This window comes from Elgaria multicarinata, chromosome 2 (genome assembly GCF_023053635.1).
Source record: "Elgaria multicarinata webbii isolate HBS135686 ecotype San Diego chromosome 2, rElgMul1.1.pri, whole genome shotgun sequence".
NCBI lineage: Eukaryota > Metazoa > Chordata > Lepidosauria > Squamata > Anguidae > Elgaria > Elgaria multicarinata.
In genome coordinates, this window is record NC_086172.1 from 85,039,767 (window position 1) to 85,060,250 (window position 20,484).

Consider the following 20,484-nt stretch of genomic DNA (forward strand, 5'->3'; position numbering starts at 1 on the left):
TAAGATGAAAAGTTGTATTTGGGAAACAACTGCTCCTAGATGGCAGTACAATCACATTTATTTTGTGTGGTCAACAAGAATACTTGGATAATTCAGGAGTTCAGATAACTGGTAGCATTGTTTGTATTTGGCTATACAAACAGTGAACTACAACATGGGTATGGATGAAGCAAGTTCATATGAAGAATGAAAACAAACGGAATTGCATTTGGAATAATGACAATTGAGCAGTATAGGTAACATAGTTCTAAATTATTAAAGCCCTGCCAACACCAAAAAGACCTGGTGCATATGTAACAGTGGCAATCTTAATAATGGTTAAAAGAATAGGATCAGGTTCACATACCCCTCCCACTTTTCCCTACTGTAATTAACTGTGCACAGGAAAGCTTCCATAATATCTCCTTCAAACTGCTGGTAACTATGCCTCATCAAATACATCCCTGAAAAGTCTCTTGAATTTTGGGACTAGGTTTTTGGATGCACAGGGTTTGAGGGAGGGAGAAAAAGGGGACATAGAGAAAAGTTCCCTGCATTGCCTTTTGGATCTGAACTACTATGTTTCAGAAATAATTCCGCTCTCGCCGGTCCTTTTTGTAATGGTTATGGAAGTTTTGGCGAAGGCACTAAGGGAGGATAAAGAATTAGAAGGAATTGGAGAGGTAAGGGAAATAAAGCTAAACATGTTTGCGGATGATACTTTATTGACCATTAAGAATCCATTAAGAAAATTAGAAAGAATTAAATATCAGTTGAGGGAATTTGAGGAAATTACAGGGTTAAAAATAAATTGGTCTAAATCAGAGATGATGTTGTTTAACTATACTAAGAAGGAAGAAAAGGATTGGGAATTTAAGGGAATGGAATTGAAAGTTAAGAACGAGATTAAATATTTGGGAATTAAAATTACAAAAAATCTAGAGAATTTAGAAAGGGAAAATTTAACGAGGTTAAAGAAGGAGGTACTAGAGAAATTGGAAAAATATAAAAGATTAAATTTATCTTGGTTTGGGAGAATAGCTTTGATAAAAATGAAGATATTAGCTAAAATTAATTTTGTATTTAGGATGTTACCTATAAAAATATCAGAAACCGAGATAAAAAGTTGGCAAAATATTATTAATAAATATTGTAATGGAGAAAAGAGAGCAAGAGTGAATAAAAATAATTGGTACCTAAGCCAAAAAAAGGGGGGAATGGGTCTCCCAAACATAAAATTATACTACGTAGCAAATAGATTAAGACATGTTGTAGAAGCAATTATGGGAGCAGGAGATTTATATTGGATGGAAGAAAAAATCATAAGTAAGGTAGAGATGAATCTGGAGAATGTTTTTTTTAAAGATGGAGGAAGAAAGTGGGTTGGAAGTATAGATAATCCACTCCTGAGGACTCAATGGGAAATTTGGAGTAAATTTAAAGGGAAGCTGCTTCCGAGCAACTCTCCCTTAGCACCGATAATAATGTTAAAGAATTTCCCAGAGGATCTAAAGGGTAGATTATGTAAAATATTAAAAGAGAAAAATAAAATAAAATTAAAGGATTGGGTAAGAGATATTAAAACAAGAGAAGATATGGAAAATTTGTTAAAGGAGAAGAAGCTATCTTGGCTAGAATATGGTCAATTAGAACAATGGAATAAAAAGTGGATTAAAGATAATAGAATGTGCAGAAAGATGATGAGGTTTGAAGAATTAGTAGTAAGTAAGGAGAAAGGAAAAGGAAGTAGTATAGTTTCAAAAGGATTAATGAGTGAAATATATAAAATATTGTTAGAGAAGGAGTTTAGAGAGAATACAGAGAAAATGATTTGGGAATCAGATTTGAAGATACAAATAGGGCGACAGAGCTGGGAGGGACTATGGAAACAAAGAGTGTTGAGAAGTTTATCAGTAAGAATAAAGGAGAATTATTTTAAAATTTTATGGAGGTGGTACCTAACCCCGGTTAGATTGAATAAGATAAGTGATCAACATTCAGCAAATTGTTGGAGAGGATGTGGGGAAAAAGGAACGTATTTACATATGTGGTGGCAATGCAAATATGTACAAAGATTATGGAAGATGGTGTTTTCAGAAATTGAAGAAATAGTGGGAATGAAAATAGAACAAACACCAAAAATAGCATTGCTGTCACTATTTGAAGATATAAAGTGTGGAAAAGGAACTATAGAGCTGATATCGAGTTTGTTGGTTGCAGCACGATTGATGATAGCTAGGAACTGGAAGATTCAAGGGGAATATTCTATTGAAGAATGGTACAAAGAAGTATGGGACATAGCCATTAATGATAAACTGACATGCAATATTAAGTGGAGAAAAGGCGTAACTAAAATAAATGAGTTCGAAGGAATCTGGAAACAGTTCCTAGTGTTTGTGTTTACTAAGGGAAGTGGGAAACCACCAGCAGAAGAAATGATTAGATTTTGGACTCAAGAATGATCCCGAGGTGGGGGGTGCACATTTATGTTAAGAATGAAGATGTTGTAGTGTGATAAGGCATATGTAATAATTTTTGATATTTGTACTCAACAATTATTCAATATGTATGCAGCAGATATTTGATGTATTTTTTTTCTTATTGTGTTAGTTTCAGTTATATTTTGGAAATGTTTATCTATGTTTATATAGCGTTGAAAATGAATAAAAATTATTATAAAAAAAAAAAAAAAAAGAAATAATTCCGCAAGTTAAAAACTTATGATTGTATACATTTTGTAGCAATAGCATTGCAGGACTAAGGCTGCAATCCTACACTCACTTTCCTGGGAGTACACCCCACTGAATACAGTGGGACTTACTTCTCAGTAAATACAACAGTAATCTGCATGAAATCTATTTGAAGTACTTACTGAACCATTTAAGTTAGTGTCAGAACCACAAAGTTTTTTTAAAAAAAGCCTGCAACTGATGAACTTGGAATAAAATGAACCCCCTCTTTTTAATGGTTCAACTCTCTGGCCAAGGCTGTTCCAGCATCCTATTTTTTTACTATTACAATCTTGTTAAAGTATCTTGCCTCTTCTTACAAATTGTATTGCACCTGACACAATAATGCTTCTGTTACACAATGAACTGTGCAACAAAAAGGTGATAACCTTAACCTAACATAATATAAATGAAAGCAAGGTTAAAAACGCAATTTTATAAACTAAAATATAATGTTAAAAGTGACATACACAGAGCATTTCACATGTACAATAATACAACAAAACAGTCAAACTGCTAGACAGAAAATGCTCAGTAGACTTAATCAATTTGGCCAGACGTGTTTCGACACTTGGGGCTTTGCTAGACCTACTGGGTGTTCCGTCGTTGAGGAGCGGTGAAAGCGGATTTTCCCGTTCAGCCGTGACGCCTCATCATCCACACCTGCCTTCGATTTGTGGCGGAAGTTTGCGCCAGTTGTGCTACTGCTGCCGCGAGCACGGTTGCGCAGCCACACCGGCCTGATTGCTGCGGCTTTTTTTTTCACTCGCCGCACGGTTTGCGCAAGTCCGAAAGACCGCAAACTTGCGCAGCCGTCAGCGATGCCGTCAGCGGCAGCAGTGCCAGTGCCAGCTGAAGTGCTGCTGGTGCTGTTGAGGGTCAACATTGATGCGGTCTCTTCCTGATGGGGGTCGTGGCGGGTGTAATATGACCCGAGGTCAAACATCTGCATGGGCACTCTGTGCCTACATCTCCCATCATGCCTCTGAGGTGTCGCCGCCGATGACCACCTCTGTGCCCTCTGCCCCATCCCAAGGAGCCAACCCACATCTGGCCGTAGCCATGGCAGCAGCCCGCAAACAGCTCTGCCCTCTGCCAGCCTGGTACCCACACCAACAGGCAGCGTACAGCACCGCCATTATGCGGCCACGGTGGCTGCCCACCGCGAGGAGTCACCAACTCCCCATGAAGGCGGACTGTGGGATGCCCGGCTTTCCGAAAACTGACCCACGCAGAGGTTGCAGTAGAAAAAACAGGCGCACATGCCCCAGCAGCGCACCAGCCACTTTTCCGTTCCTCCGTTCCTGCGCTAACTGTCACTGTGGAAATAATAATAAAAAAGCTGCTCCGCCGCGCTGCCCCAGCTGGCGGGCTGGGCACAAATGGCGGAGGCGGCTTGACCGAAGCCGCTGGCCACTCCCCTTAGCACGCCTTTTCCTGACCAGTGCGGACCGCAGTGACCTCACATCCTCCCACACGTACTCCGAATTAGCGCGGGCCGCCAGGAAAAGGTGCACTTGAACTCACTTTTTTAAAGTCGGGATAAAGAGGCTTCACCCCAGGATAACGACGGATCGTCGTGAACGTCATCTGGAAGCCTCGACGCGACTGCCGAAGGTAACGCGCGCTACAGCCTCGTCTAGTACGCCCTTGGTCTTCCTCAGTGGCCAGTGTGCCAAGCTGATTAGCACCGTGGGCTAATTTTTCTCGGGACTGACTTAAAAGTTCCAAACCATATAGATAATCAGATGTCACTTCCCACAATATACGGCATAATTCCAAATATTCAAAGGAAGCGTGCTTGCGAGTAGTGGCTGTTTAGAATACCTTCTATGGGCCTCTTTGATATTGTTGTATTATGGCACATGTGAAACGCTCTGTGTATGTTACTTTTAACATTATATTTTAGTTCATAAAATTGCATTTTCAACCTGTTTCCTTAACTTCCTTGCTTTCATTTACACAATGAACTGTAACAAGACTTTATGCCAGGTACATATTTGTCATAAAGCTGCAAAACCTATGCCAGGTCAGCCAGACCGTGTCTCTCTAAACTGATCGGTAGTTTGCAGGTACCTGTTTGTTTCCCTGTCTACTGCAGAGGGTCTTTAAACAGATTAGATCTCTTGGGTACTGTAACTGCAGAGTCTCTTTTACCTGCCAGCACTTTAAAGAGCTGTCTACATCTCCAAGCTATTGAATCTTTCTTTAAGCCAACACTGAGTCTGAGAACTGATTAGGGCCAAGATTAATATAAATGAACCCACCATGCATTTAAACACTAAACTTCCCACAGCAGCTTTAACTGTCCATGTTAATTGCAGATTAAAAATTCATAAGGACAGCTTCTAGAGAATCCAAAGCTAGAAAAGTTCGGCCGATTTAATGTTTTTGTTGGCACTTAAGTCAGGGCACTCTTATATGGCCTGTCATTCCTTCCCATGTTTTATTTAAAGGTAAACATATGTTCAGAGAATAAAATACTTTGAGAAAATGGAATTTGAAAGAAGAGATTATATTTTGTGTAGAAAGGCAGAAAATCCTAACTAAACAATCATGATCCTGCAAACCAATGCAAAATGTTTAAAGAAAGGATGTTTACCCATGAGCTGGATCCAGGGCTATTGCTCTTGGCTGGTCAAGGTCTTGCCAAAAGAGAACTTTCCTAGATGTTCCATTGAGATTAGCGACTTCTATCCTATTCGTTTCAGAGTCTGTCCAGTACAGTTTTTTCCCAATCCAGTCACATGCCAGGCCATCTGGTGAAACCAGACCTGAAACTATGACATTCTGCACCAGATTCCCAGTTTGATTGAAATAAGTCTGTTTGATGGCTTCTTCGCTCACATCTGTCCAGTAAATAACACCTTGCGAGTACAGGAAGTCAACTGCAGCAGCATCCTCTAAGCCACTGACAACGATCGTTGACTCCATCTTCACTCCTCCAGCATCCACCAGTCTGACATCTCGTCGGTTAGCAAAAAGCAAGAGGGGAGAAGCTATGAAAGGAAAAAAGAAATACAATGTTGTAAGAAGGGAGCAAAATCTTCACTCTTTTCATATTTTCTTAATAAAACCGAACAGTGATGACTAAAGGAGAATCTCAGGGCGATCTATATAAAAATTAAGCATTCAACATAATCTAAACATAAAACAGTAAAATCAAGAGGCGTAAAACAATTTCAGCCAGCATTTAAAAAATAAAATTAAAAAATTAAATGCCTGTGCAAATAAAAATGGTTTTCACTTGGCACTGAATAGAATACAGCATTGACGTGAGGCATACCTCCCATGGGAGGGCATTCCAAATTTGGGTCTTCTTTTCTGTGGATGATAAATGCACTTATCTTGTAGAAGGTACACAGAGTATCTTAATGCATGGGCAGGTTGATGTGGGAGGAGGTGCTCTTTCTGATATTTGCACCCCAAGCCATTTAGGGATTTAAAAGTATTTTGAATTGAGCTTGATAGTAAATAGGCTGCCAATGTAGCTCCCTCAGCATGAACGTAATATAGCTCTACCTAGGCAAACCAGCCAGAATTCTAGCAGCTAAATTCTATACTAGTTGGAGCTTCCATTTTCAAAGGCAGCCCCATTTAAAATGCACTAGCTGATATACTCGGCATTGACCGGGCCCCCTAAGATATATGTCTGTTAGGTAATCATCTTAAAGTAGTAGGCTGGTGCTAAGCCTGTGAGTTAACTTTTAAATGAATTAAAATCATTTATTTTTTTCCTCTCTCACCCTCACAATAACCCCGCAAGGTAGACCGGTGCTAGGCCTGTGAGGTAACTTTAAAATGAATTAAATTCATTTCTTTCTCTCTCTCTCTCTCTCTGTCTCTCTCTGTCTCTCTCTAACCCCTGACACAGTCCAGGGCTGCCTTGAAGCTGCAGCTCTCCAGATGAAATTCCCTCTTCATCACATGTATACAAATGACACCTGCTGAAATTCCCTTTACTATACAACCATTAAAGATACAGGAGCCCTGTCCTCCTTTCCATATGGTCACCATATGCATGGCCTACTTGACCATCTTCTGCTTGAGGCTCTTGGCAAGCAGCTGGGTCGAAGGCCTGTGCCTGCCTCGGCCTGCACTTCTCACCGAGCATGTACTCCAGCAGGATTATAGTAATCCAGCCAGGAGGTTACTACCATAGGGATCACTGTAGCCAAATTATCCATATCCAGGAAAGGCTGACACATCAGATGAAGCTGGTTAAAGGTGCTCCAAGTCACTGGGGCCACCGGAGTCTAAAGAGACAATGCTGAACCCAAGAGCACTCCCAAGCTCTGCACCTGCTTCTTCAGCCCCATCCAGAATAGGTTATGTCAACTTCCCAGCCCTGGAAACCACCAATCCACAGTGCCTGCATCTTGTCAGGATTCAGCTTTAATTTATTGGTTCTCAGCCAGTCCATTACTGAGTCCAGAAAACAGTCCTACACCTACACTCCTGGATCTGACAACACTCCTGCAGGTATGAATGGCCCGCAACTTACCAACGGCCCGCAACTCACCATAACTTGTGATAACAAGTTATCACAGTCAATGGTTTCAACGGCCATGGAGAGATGAAGAGAATCAGCAGGGTTGCATTTTCCCCATCTCTTTCCTGACAATCTGTCAGGGCACCTAAGACTGTCTCCATTCCAAGTCCTGGCCTAAACCAACATAGAAATAGGCTAAAATAATCCATTTCATCCAACAGCACTTGTCCAAAAAAGAAATATTCACAACTGGGCAATCGTTAAAATTTTCTGTGTCCAGTGGGGATTATAAACCATTTAAAGCGTGTAGGAATTTGCCATGCAAGCAGGGGAATCTGGTATTTGACATTATAAGGATATTAAAAGAAAAATAAAGCAAATGTCTAGTCTTCATGGCTCTGGAATCATTTGGCTAAAGAACACTGCCTTCAAACGTGTACTACTTTCAATATTCTGCACGTCCCAACAGCATTTTTAAAAAAATTATTATTAGTCCCAATTGGGGAACTTATTTCATTAATGCTTAGGAAACGACTCTGAATGCTAGAGTAACTGGCATTCCTCCAAAACCGTTCTATCACAAGCATAAAATTCATCCTCAATTTCGTAAAGGTACCTTTCCCCATATGATCCCTCCCATAGAGGACCTTCAAGGTCTATTGACCCAGTGTATGGAACTGATGCATTTGAAGCAGGGACTTGTTTGTTGTGTCCCCAGGGATAGAGAACTGCCTCTTTGAAAAGTCTCCTGAGCCCAAAATTGCAATACAACTTTGAAAGCACTACAAATTATTCTACTAGATAAGCAAGCAAGTCCACAAAAATTACTAGCTCCATCATTCCAGCATTCATCTGTGTCATACAAATCAGTCACCACTTTCAAGTCAGAACATGCTTATTGCTAAAATAAGTTTTTTTCTAATATCAGTACAGACAGGGCCAACACTACCATGAGTCCTAATGAGACAAGTGGCTCAGGTGGGAGATCAAGAAGGGTGACAGCCCTCAACTGCCTCCTGCAGAACTACTCAGCACTGCCGCTGTATCTATATGCCCCCAGCTGCTACCACCATCCATCAGCCCACCACTGCCACTTTTGCTACTGCAGCCAACTTTTGTAATCTTAAACAGCATTTGCCATTGCAGAAAAGCACAGCTGGTGGCACTTCTACAGGGATCTCATAATCGCTCATACTTCACTATGAAAAGAGGATCCTTTTCAGAGCAAAGCATTATTGGGAAGGTGACCCCAGAGACTGCCAAAACCACCATAGCAGCAAATGCTGTTTTAGAGTTTAAGCATATCTCCTACAGCAAACATTAAATCCTGGGATCACGCATGCTGCTACTGCTAATATAGCAGCAAAAACAACTTTAAGGGGGAAAGCAGGGGAGGAGGTAGCGAGAAGGAGGGCTGCCCTGCCTCAGGAGACACAGACACTTTCTACACCCAAGGATTATCCCAGGAAAATGGAGGGATCGTCCCTGCTTGCTCCTGTGATCCCTTGTGTGTCATTTGGATGCACAGGGACGATACCGCCGGGGCGGGGAGGCAGTTGTAGAAACAGCCACAATCTCTTGTGCCAGCCCTGGCTGTAGATGTCGAGGAGGTCTGCCTAAGGTGATAGAAAGCTGCCCTTATGCAGAGTAAGACCATTAGATCATCTAGTTCAGTACTAGTATACACTGACTAGCAGTAGCTCTCTGGGGTTTCAGATCAAAATCTTTCCCAGCTGTCCCTGGAGAGACCAGGGACTGAGTATCAAAGCATGCAGTCTACTACCAGCTAAGGGCTCATCCACTTCAGTTATTTTATATATTATACATTTTGCAAAATGTGTCTGATAGGCCTTAAAGTTTTAATTGATTGATCTAGCAATTAAATTTAAATGAACTGGCCTATGGCAGGTTTAATTAAGAATTATGACAGGCATGTATTTATTTTGCTTCTGGTGAGTTAATGTAACAGGAAATGAGAACTATTTGCCTTTCCTTAGCTATCAATAGTAGCTTTGGCCTATGGCGTAGTAGGTCTGGGCAGGTGGGTGGGGCTAGGGCTGGCATCCTCCTCATCCCACCTCACACTCATTCTCACACACATACACACAGGAGGACACGTGTAGGGAAGGGAGGTTTAAATAATCTCCCTCTCCATGCACGGTCCTCCCCTGCTAAATTACACTCCAGCCAGCCCACCAAACAGCTGTCTGGCAAGCTGATGGAAGCATAATTGAGACAGGGAGGAAGGCACACAGGAAGAGTCATCCCTGTGCATAGTCCTCCCCAGTTAAATTGCACTCAGGTCAGACCGCCAAACAACTGTTTGGCAGGCGGGCAGGAGCATGATTTATAGGGTGGGGGGAATTTGACAGAGGGCACAGAAGACCTCCAAGGGCCACTGGCTGTCTCCAAGGGCTTTAATATTTAAAAACTGAGATTTCAGTAGTAGGCAGATGTATGTATCAATTAAAAGGCAAGTTATTCAGCTTTTATTCTTTGATTTATTGACAAATGGTATCATACAAAATGTGTGCTTGCACTAGAAATATCTATATATTTCTTTTTTTTAAAAAAAATGCACAGCTCAGTCTGGACATGGCTGAAGTCATATAGCTCCTTTTGGATTTGGAATAGGGCAGGAGCCAAGCATCCTACAGAACAGCACTTCCTCTAACTGCATTAGCTTGTATGCAAACATGGACACCTCTATTTAGATAGCTCTGTAAAGCAAGATGATGAAACTTCATCATTAGTTTGTTTCCTGTATATTATATCATTAACATTAACGTGATTACCTAAACGGAATACCTATATTCCAGAAGAGGGCACCAACTGCTGCAAATAGCAAAAATTTGTTCAGGACCTGCCTAGTTCAGCAGCTTTCTACTGTAAACTAACACAGATCATTTCTCTGCCAAATTATTTGTCACTTCAAGCCCTCTGCAGCAATTCCACAAGTTCTAGCAACAGCTGCTGGATGTCTTCACTAATCAATTGTTGGCTCCTCAACAAGAAATTTGTAGCTCCAGCTGATGTTTCAGACTCCTAAATCCAAACTCTTGTCACTCAGCTCTAAGAAGAGCATGTAGAGTAGACCAGCAGTGAGAGATGGATTTGGACAAAGCCTTTAGACCAGAATTTCTAGTTCACATACTACAATAAAAATACAGCTTTATCTAAATCCAGTTTCTTTGCAATCATATATTTCAGATTTCTCTTGTCCATGTTTTGTCCCGACAAGTTTTATCCCATTATATGTACACACATATAAACTTGTAACTAGGATTTGATATTGAAATATTCAGGACTTGCATAAGAATGATGTATGATTTTGATATGTATCGATATTCATGATACGATTATATGACTGGAGGTCCAATATCCAGATCAGAAAAAAGTTGCAAGCTGTGAGTCCTCCAAATCCCTCACAACTATATGTTGTTCTTGTTCCCGGTGATACTAGCAGCACTGAAACCTGAAACAATCACAGTACCTGGCAGAGCCCAATTTGGATGTCTGCAAATCCTACTCCTCCATATCATCTTAAGGCTCTGACTATACAGACATCCAGACTACAACATTCAGCCAGCCTCCCACCACCACACAGACTCCTACACCTCACTCCCACTTTTTGTAATAGCTTGCCTGATGAAGAAACCTGGAGGTCTCAAAAGCTTGAACAGTTTTTGATGATCTTTGAGTGGGCCTAATAAGTGCGTTATACTACATGGATCTTGTATTGGGTGATGGTGACACTTTCCTTGAATAAGAACTTGAATAAGTAATGTTGCTTCCTCTCAAGTAAGTGTGCATAGCCTTAGGATTCTTTGGAGACAACTACGGCAATGATCCTACTTGAAGAGCAGTAATTTGAAGGAGAGGTGCATCTGTAAGAAGCCTTGCAGCTTTGGAAGTTTGGATGACAACTGGCACAAGTCACCACAGGATGGAGCATATGATGAGAAGTTTCCTTCAAGCTATACAAGAAGTATAGCTTGTGGCAACGAGGGACAGGGCCTTTTCGGTGGTGGCCCCCAGACTATGGAATGCTCTCCCTGATGAGGCTCACCTGGCGCCAACGCTGCTATCTTTCCGGAGCCAGGTTAAGACTTTCCTCTTTGCCCAGGCATATGGCGGCACATCTTAATCACCCACATGTTTAGTTTTTTAATGGTTTTTAATGCTTTATGTGTGTATGTTCTGTGTTTTAGAATTTTAAATTTTGTATACTCGTTTTAATCTTAATTTTAGAATTTCTGTAAACCGCCCGGAGAGCCCTGGCTATGGGAGCGGTATATAAGTGCAATAAATAAATAAAATAAATAAATAAGTGTTGCTAGCTGAATGTGGAAGTCAAGGTGCATTCAGCTGGTGGAACTAATCAACATCTTAACTCTAGGGGTAACACTACAACTGTACCAAATAGTGGCAACAGATTCCTACCACAAGCAGCAGCTCTAGATTGATAAGAAGTGCTGTGCCAAAAAGCATATGAGGGATAGGAATAGTCCCACTGGCTTCTTGCCTAAGTAAAAAAGAGACAAGCCACACTGGCATATAACATATCCAGTGCATATATCCAGGATGCCATCGCAGGAGCCTAATTAAGACAAGATACAGAACCTGAATCACAGAAGCACTGGACTATTCTTGCAGCAGTCTTAAAATGAAGCCTGCCTCACTCTTCAGGAACTATAGGTCTCTGTGTTAATTGTAGTAATTATGTAACATGTATTGCATGGCATGGAACAAAGTACATATAATTTCATTCATAAGGAAGCAAACTGAGAAATACTTCTGCTAATCTCCATCTGAAATGATAACCATGAATGCCAGGATTTGTTTTTAGGAGGGAAAAAGCAGGGGAGCTTTAAAACCACTTATATACATTTTCAAGTCAAGGAACATAAGAACATAAGAAGTGCCATGCTGGATCAGACCAAGAGTCCATCTAGTTCGGCACTCTGTTCACACAATGGCCAACCAGCCATCAGCCAGGGACCAACAAATCAGGTCATGGTTCAACAGCACCCTCCACCCATGTTCCCCAGCGACTGTTGCGCACAGGCTTACTGCCTCGAATACTGGAGATAGCACACAACCATCACGGCTAGTAGCCATTAATAGCCTTTGCCTCCAGGAATTGATCCACCCCCCCTTTTAAAGCTATTCAAATTGGTGGCCATCACTACAACTTGTGGTAGTGTGTTCAATAATTTAACTATGTGCTCTGTGAAGAAGTACTTCCTCTTATTTGTCCTGGATCTCCCACCAATTAGCTTCATGGGATGACCCCAGGTTCTAGTATTTTGCAAGAGGGAGAAAAAATGTCTCCCTATCCACATTCTCCACACCATGCATAATTTTGTACACCTCTATCAGGTCTCCCCTTAGCCTCCTTTTTTCCAAGCTAAACAATCCCAGTTGATGTAACCTTCCCTCATAGGGGAGATGCTCCATCCCCATCCCTTTTTACGGTTCTCAAACTAATAGGAACAATACAAAATCTTCTGGTTGTATACAGACACTTGTCACAATGAATGTACTGTTGAAAGTGAAGTATTTGGTGTGACTCAGCCTTCCTCAACCTGGCAACAGCTTTTGCCAGTATCCCAGAAATACACTTTGCTGGAAGGTATTCCATACCTGTCAATTCCAATCCACATTTAGCACCCTTACTGAGGCTGAGGAAATGTTATCCCTATCATCTGTACTGCTGGACATGAGTTTTGGTTACAAATAAATAAATAAATAAAATCTCAGTGTTTCAGTGCTAGGAAAGTACAATATACCCTGCAGCAGCAGAACAGCCTTGAAGAATGACATCTAAACCTAACAACTCTGCAATCATTGAAAACACCTCTCAAATGTCCCCTGATAAACAAATGCTGTTTGGAAAGATGTGGCATGTGGTAGGCTATGGCAGGAGTCCATGTTCAAAAGAGAGAAAAAACATCATCCATAAAGGAAGCCACACACACACACACACGCAAATACACAACACACAGAGAGTTTCTTTTCTGTGGAAAATGCAGTAAAGACATGGAGCAGCTAGGAAGCCTATTTGACAATTAAAATGGCAATATGTGCCATTTGCTTAAAACAAGACCAGATATTAGGCCTTGGGACTAATCACATATCATGCCCATACCCTGTTTCCCCGAAAGTAAGACGTCCCCCGAAAATAAGACCTACTTCCAGTTTTGCCTCTCGCTGTAATATAAGGCATCCCCCCGAAAATAAGACTTTTTTTGTTGTTCAACAATAAATGTGTACCGTATTCTTCTTCATGGAAAAATAAGACATCCCCTGAAAATAAGACCTAGCGCATCTTTGGGAGCAAAAATTAATATAAGTCACTGTCTTATTTTCGGGGAAACACGGTACCTATTAACTGCCTGTTTAGAACACATCTGCATTTACAAAGAGACCAAGACACAAATTTTCACATTAAACAGTAGTTTGTAGGAGAAATTGGTATTATTTGTACAACACAGAAACAGTCAAATTCTTGTTCAACTATGGCCTTAGCTAGACTGGGCTTTATCACAGGGCGAACCCTGGGATCGTCCCTGTGCATCCACATGATGCACAGGGGATCCCGGGATGAGGAAAGAATCATCCCTCCATTGCCCTGGGATAGAGCCCTCCCCTTTGAGCCCGAGACCACGGAATGTGTGGCCCATTGCCACGGTTTGACCCAGCTCCGCACAATTCCTGAAGAGCGCTGTGCCCATCGGGGGTAGGGTGAGAGGAGCAGGTAAATTAAATTAAATTTTAAAAAACCTACCTTTAGCGCATGAGCGTTTGTACGCTCCGTCTTCTTTAAAAATTAAAAATAGCGGGCGCGACACTCTCTTCCTGTGGTCATCGCACCTCACATGTAAACGGAGGAGGGATCTCACATTAATCGTAGGTCTAGCTAAGGCCTATATCTCTGACTAAGCTATCATGGGACACAAGTGTCTTGACTAGCTTAATACCTATCAAGGGCAAGCCCAAAGGAAAAAAAAAGTTGTTCTACTATGCTTGGATTTGGGTAGGCCTCCAAGGGAAATAGTTTTAAAAACTCAAACAGTCAAAGAACTCTCAATAGCACCTGAATGACAAATGCCATTTGTAGGGAAGTTGGAAAAATGTGCCTGATTACTATAGTAACTTCTTACAGAGGCAGAAATTAGTGGAGAAAAGGCTGTTTGAATAGGATGCATGGAAGCAAGACAAGAGAAGAGACAAGAGAATCTGATTTTTAAAAATAATAATTTTTGTTTGTTTTTAAGAATAGCAGACCCAAATAAAACTAATTTATTTATTTTATTTATTTAAAACATTTGTATCCCGCCCTATATCATTAAGATCTCAGGGCGGTGTACTTATGATACTAGTAAATCTAATTGAATTGGGACACTAGTAAATCCAGGTGAGCCAAAAATTTATATTCCAGCTTAGTACATCGATGGGGTTTTGAAAAGGGCCATTTCAGCCAATCGTAGATATGTATTTTGGAGATATTTAAGGAGAAGAGGGAGAGAAAGCAGTGGTATCTATCTTTGTAGGGTCCAGTCTGAATGTCATCAACTTCCTATGTATCCATTATTCACTGTATGTGCTTTTCAGGATGACACATTATTTGGAAGCACACTCATATACACATACATACGCAGTCACATTCAGCCAACATGGAACATGGGGTTTTTTGGGGTGGGTGTGGGGGGTGAGTCCTACTGTGTTCAATGGGACTTGCCTTAAGGAAACCTCGCATAGGATTGCAGACTTAGCCAGTCAAACAGCAGGGAGGAAGAGGCTTCTTTTACTATTTAGAATGACTACTTAACATGAATATTTTTAAACTGCTTTGCATTTTGCACCCAGCCCTGTTCATTGGCAGCTACTACTGTAGAACACCTGAAAACCATTGATCACTAACTTCAAAAGATAGATTAAACGTTGATTTCCATGCAGTGAACCTTCATATTTAACCCGAGTTTAAACTTGTCGAACACAGTCCTCTAAAGAATGGAGGACTATTTCTTTCATCCTGGAGAAGTGCGTGTGCATGGGTGTGCATGTGGGGAATTCACCTCACAGAAGCACACAGTGGCATATTAGGAAGTTTTTTCCTCCTGAAACAAACAAAACGTAGGTGGGGAAATTAATCCACACATCAGGTCACAGAACCTCTATTCCTTAGTATGTTGCCATCCTGCTAAACTGTGGATATCGCAAATTTCTTTAACCCAGTGGTTCTCAACCTGTGGGTCGGGACCCCTTTGGGGGTCAAACGACCCTTTCACAGGGGTCGCCTAAGACCATCGGAAAACACATATTTCCGATGGTCTTAGGAACCGAGACATTTCATTTATTTGTAATTAGAAATAAATATTTCACAATATATAATTACATATTGTTTTTGTGATCACTATGCTTTAATTATGTTCAATTTGTAACAATGAAAATACATCCTGCATATCAGATATTTACATTACGATTCATAACAGTAGCAAAATTACAGTTATGAAGTAGCAACAAAAAAAATTTTATGGTTGGGGGTCACCACAACATGAGGAACTGTATTAAAGGGTCGCGGCATTAGGAAGGTTGAGAACCACTGCATTTAACCAATAAAAAAATTTGAAAGTACAGCTTGGGCAACAGGCAAAGTTCAAGAACCTCTGTGATTTAAGAGCTTGTTGTAATTTCAAAATGGTATAGAATTCAAAAGCCTACATCCCTCACTTTAAAAGGTTTTTTCCTCTTCTGTATCATCTCTTCTGTATCTGCAAAGCCTATTATTGTATCATGGCTAGGTGTAATCATAATACATACTCAGTAGTGTCATGAATGTTTAATTGTTTGCAAAATACTTTTAAGATCTATTAGCTAAAGTTACTATAGAAATGTGAATACTGCTACATTAGCAACAGAAAGAGAAAGAAACATCCCACATTCAGTTCATCTACTGGGAGGTTGCGGGAGGGGTGTGTGTGTGTGTGTGTGTGTGTGTGAGAGAGAGAGAGAGAGAGAGAGAGAGAGAGAGAGAGAGAGAGAGAGAGAGAGAGAATGCTCACCCACCCACAAGTGATTTCTCAGTCTCTGTATATACTGTTGGTGTATGTGTTGGTGTGTATGCATACATATATACGTACCCCCACACACCAGTACATACAGAGACTGAAGAATCACAATACAGGTAAGTATAGAGCCAAGTAAAAAGAATAGTTGAGAACATATTACGTTTCAAAAGTGTTTATAATGTGTCTCTCCAGAAACTGTTGGGCAGCTGGTAGACTTCACCTTTGATTATTCTCATTGAGATAAATGATGTGAAAACATTGTCTTGTTCAGTTTCTTGTAGGGCTCTCATGTGTCAGTTTCTCAGAGTAAGCAATTCTATCCATTTGCTTTTCTGAGAGACCATCTCCAGTTGTCCAACAAGCCACAATGTCTAAACATGCAGCAGCAACAGCAAGCAAATTCTCTGCAGGTCTTTATGTAATAGCTGTTCATTTCCATTATGAAATACTGGCAATAAGATTAAAGCTCTAAAACTTGTTATATGGTATAATTGACTGATTTGTTATATGGTATAATTCCTATTACACCATATTCTAAAATTCTGCAACTACAGGACACAAAAGCCACATGTGTAACAAAGAACCTCTAGAGCCACATCCTTGCTAAAGAATGTTTAGTAGGGGGAAAGTGGCACCTTTCATGGAGGCCTCTCTAATCTGAGGCCAAATAGTCTGAACTCAATAGTCCATAACTCAATTCCACTGAGGCCGTTGCTAGATGAGGCGTTAGCCCGATGTGAGGCCTGGTCTCCCTCCTGTGCATCCAGATGATGCACAGGGGATCCCGGGGTCAGGCCGGGCTAAGTCCTCACTTGAACCGGGATAACCGGATGAGGTTATGGCCCGGCTTTTCCGCAGCCCCGGCCTGAGGCCGGGGCTGTGGAAGGTCTAGCAGGGTTCGTGGCTTTTCCTGGCTGCTCGCTCGCGAGTATCCGGGAGAAGCCATGGACTGGACACAGCACTACATAGGAAGAATATGAAATTGTCATTGTCGGGCAGGATAGACTCTGTTGAAGTGATGCTCCTGGCCAAACTGTTGTTTCTGTTCCACATGATACCTCTGCCACCTCCCAGTATCAAATTGAAAAAATGGCAAAAACTATTGGAGATGTTTATTCACATTGGCAGAAGGTCTCCTGTTTAATGCTTTTAGTGACTGGGTTATAATTCCTGTTAACCAATTGATCGAGGTCTTTGGGAATAAAGACACCTAAGAATCTCAGTCACGAATACTGAAATCTTATCTGAGACTTTCTCTGAATGGCACATTGGGTGTTTCAGGGGGTATTCATCATTGACTTATCATAGTTGATTTGCAGACCCAAGCAACTCTAAAATTTTGCCAGAATTTCCTTTAATGCTGGCAGCGCTTCTTTTAGATTTGATAGGAACAACAAATTATCAGCAAATTAATGTAAAAGATATTATTGAGATCGGACATGAAGCTCTTTGATCCTAGTGTCTATTCAGATTATGTGGGTTAGCAGTTCTATAGCTACAGCAAATAGGGCAGGAGATAGGGGACAAACCTGTCTAGGACCTCTGTGTAATATTATCACAAGAGAGTCTAGACCATTTGTGTGGATTAGTGCTTCTGAAGCCCAGTATAGTTATCCCACTCCTGTCAGAAAGCATTCCTCATAACAACTTCTTTTAAAGAGCTCCAGAATAAAGGACCATTCCAAATGATCAAATGTCTTGAAGGCTTTGAGTGTCAGGAGTGTCATCGGTTGCTTATTGTTAATGCTGTGGTGGATGATACTAAGTGTCCTACAAATAGGAGTTGCCATCTGCTTCGCAGGCATGAAGCCTTTTGGTCTTTATTTATATATGAAATGAAGGTATTTAGTCACTTGGCCATAATACCCATGAACAGCTTAGCATCTTCTTTGACAAGCAAAATGGGCCGATAGGACCGTACCAATTGAGTCCTTACTGGGTTTGTGGATAACTATCACTCTGGCTTGGCTCTATGGCCTTACCTAGACATACCTTTTGTTCCAGGAGAGAGGAGGGGAGACCTTGCATTACGAATAATGTGAGATCTCTCCCTCGTTTACACGTAAGGCACGACGACCTCAGGAAGAGAGGCGTTGCATCCGCCATTTTTTTTCTTAAAGGAGACAGAGTGTACAAATGCTCGTGCGCAGAGGTGGGTTTTTAAAAAAATAATGTCATTTCCCCACTCCCCCCCTACCCCCGATGGGTGCAGCTCCTGGCTCCGCAGTAATGGGCCACACCTTCCACAGTCCCGGGCTCAGCCCAGAACCACAGAAAAAGTGGGCCCAAAGTGGAGGGCTTTATCCCGGGGCCAGGGAGGGATGATCCCTCCCTGATCCCGGAATCCCCTGTGTGTCATCTGGACGCACAGGGACGATCCCGGGGTTCACCCCGGGATAAAGGCTGGTCTAGCTAAGGCCTATGTTTCTGGAATCTCCTCACCCATTAATATGCCATTCAGAAGTGCTTTAAGATGAGGCATGAGATCCTCACAGAACTTTTAAAGAACTTGCTTGTATACACATCTATTCCAGGTGACTAACCTAATTTCAGATTTTTACAGTCCTGATCTCTTCTTCAGAGATAGTTGGTCCAAATAAGATTGGTTTGTTTCTGAGAGCTGCTCAAGTCTCAAGGAATTGAACAATTCATTACTCTCTCCCTCTCTGTGATTGTCTGATTGCGAATAGTTCTGTACAGAAGGATGGTAAACTTTATTGATGGCTTTTGGCTGTGTTTTTGCCTTCTCTGATTTGTTTTTACAGGCCCATATATTGTTTCTGAAATGCTTTTTTTAATGCCCTAGCATGCATTTGGGAATTTTTATTGCCAAATTCATAAAGTGTTTTTTTAAAGATATATTAGTAAAGTTTGAATGTGCTCAGGATCAAGGGCCTGTAATTCCGCTCTTTAATCTAGATATTTTTATATGCTTTGTTGCTACCTGTCTGCTTGTTTGGACATGACAGCTTATCTATTTCCTCCAATAAGCACTCTCTGGCCTGGGACTTTTGTTTCTTCAAGCATGAACCTTCCTTAATAAAGAGGCCCCAAAGGAGCACCATTATAATGTCCCATAACAATGCAGAGGACATCTCAGGTCATGTATTTTCAATATAGAAGTATTTTCAAAATAGAAGTGTTATGCCCTCCTTTATGCAGTCTTTGAGAGGTTGGTGCAAGAGGCATGTGGTGTTCACCCTCCATATCCTAATGTGCTCATGGGGATTTCTAAACATTTACAGGCATGATCCAACACTGCAATAGAACCAATGTCAATGTTTTAGATTGCAGAGAGCAAGGATTGAGGTATTAACAAATAATCAATATGCGAGTATATTCAGCATCTGGAAGAGAAGAATGTGTATTCCTTTGTATACTTGGGGAGGTGTGAAAGTAAAATTCGATCTTTCACCTGCTTTACACTGCATTAAACTAGTTACATGTTAGCAGTCTGTCTTAGTGGCCTTTTCAAGAGACAGACAGCCCAGATTTTATTATTATTATTATTATTATTATTATTATTATTATTATTATTATTATTATTATCCTGCCTTTTGCCCAATAATGGGCCTCAAAGCGGCCTTACAAAGTTTAAAACATACATTGTATTAAAAAAAAAGTTTAAAAAAACAAACCAAAATTATAAGTCATTAACATACAGGGGGGGGCAGATTATTCTCCAAAGTAAGGCCTGCTGGAACAAACAAGTTTTAGCCTGCTTCAGAAAGCCCAACAAGGAGGGAGCCAGTCTAGCTTCCCCGGGAAGAGAGTTCCAAAGCACTGGAGCAGCCACCGAGAAGGCCCTCTCTCATGTTCCCACCAAGCGCACCTGTGAAGAAGGGACTGAAAGAAGGGCTTCTCCAGAAGATCTTAAAGCACGGGCAGGCTCATAAGGGAGAATACGGTCTTTCAAATAACCTGGACCCAATCCATATAGGGCTTTATAGGTCATATATCTCTCTTTATAGATATAAAGAGTAAAAGAAAAGGAGATGAAATTGTATAAAGGCCCAGAGGCCCTAATGGACAAAAGGGGAAAGTCTGTCTATATACTGAAAACAAGGAATCAGCTATTTTCTGTCAATATGTGGACCAAAACATGGTCGACGGTCAGTCAGTTTTGAGGCAAGAACCTCCATTAAATATTGTTACTTCTTTGAGATGTCATTCTCTGCTGCCTTATTTTTTCTGGTTATATGGACTCTCT

General features: G+C 41.1%; 1 protein-coding gene across 1 annotated transcript in view; it reads right to left on the bottom strand.

The window, feature by feature from the left end:
- The window catches only part of LRP5 (LDL receptor related protein 5), a 157,032-nt gene that overhangs the window by 105,858 nt on the left and 30,690 nt on the right, over positions 1-20,484 (bottom strand). Inside the window, exon 2 of the mRNA XM_063117061.1 lies at positions 5,311-5,707. Within this exon, the coding sequence (XP_062973131.1) occupies positions 5,311-5,707 (397 nt within the window). The remainder of the gene's footprint in view (positions 1-5,310; positions 5,708-20,484) is intronic.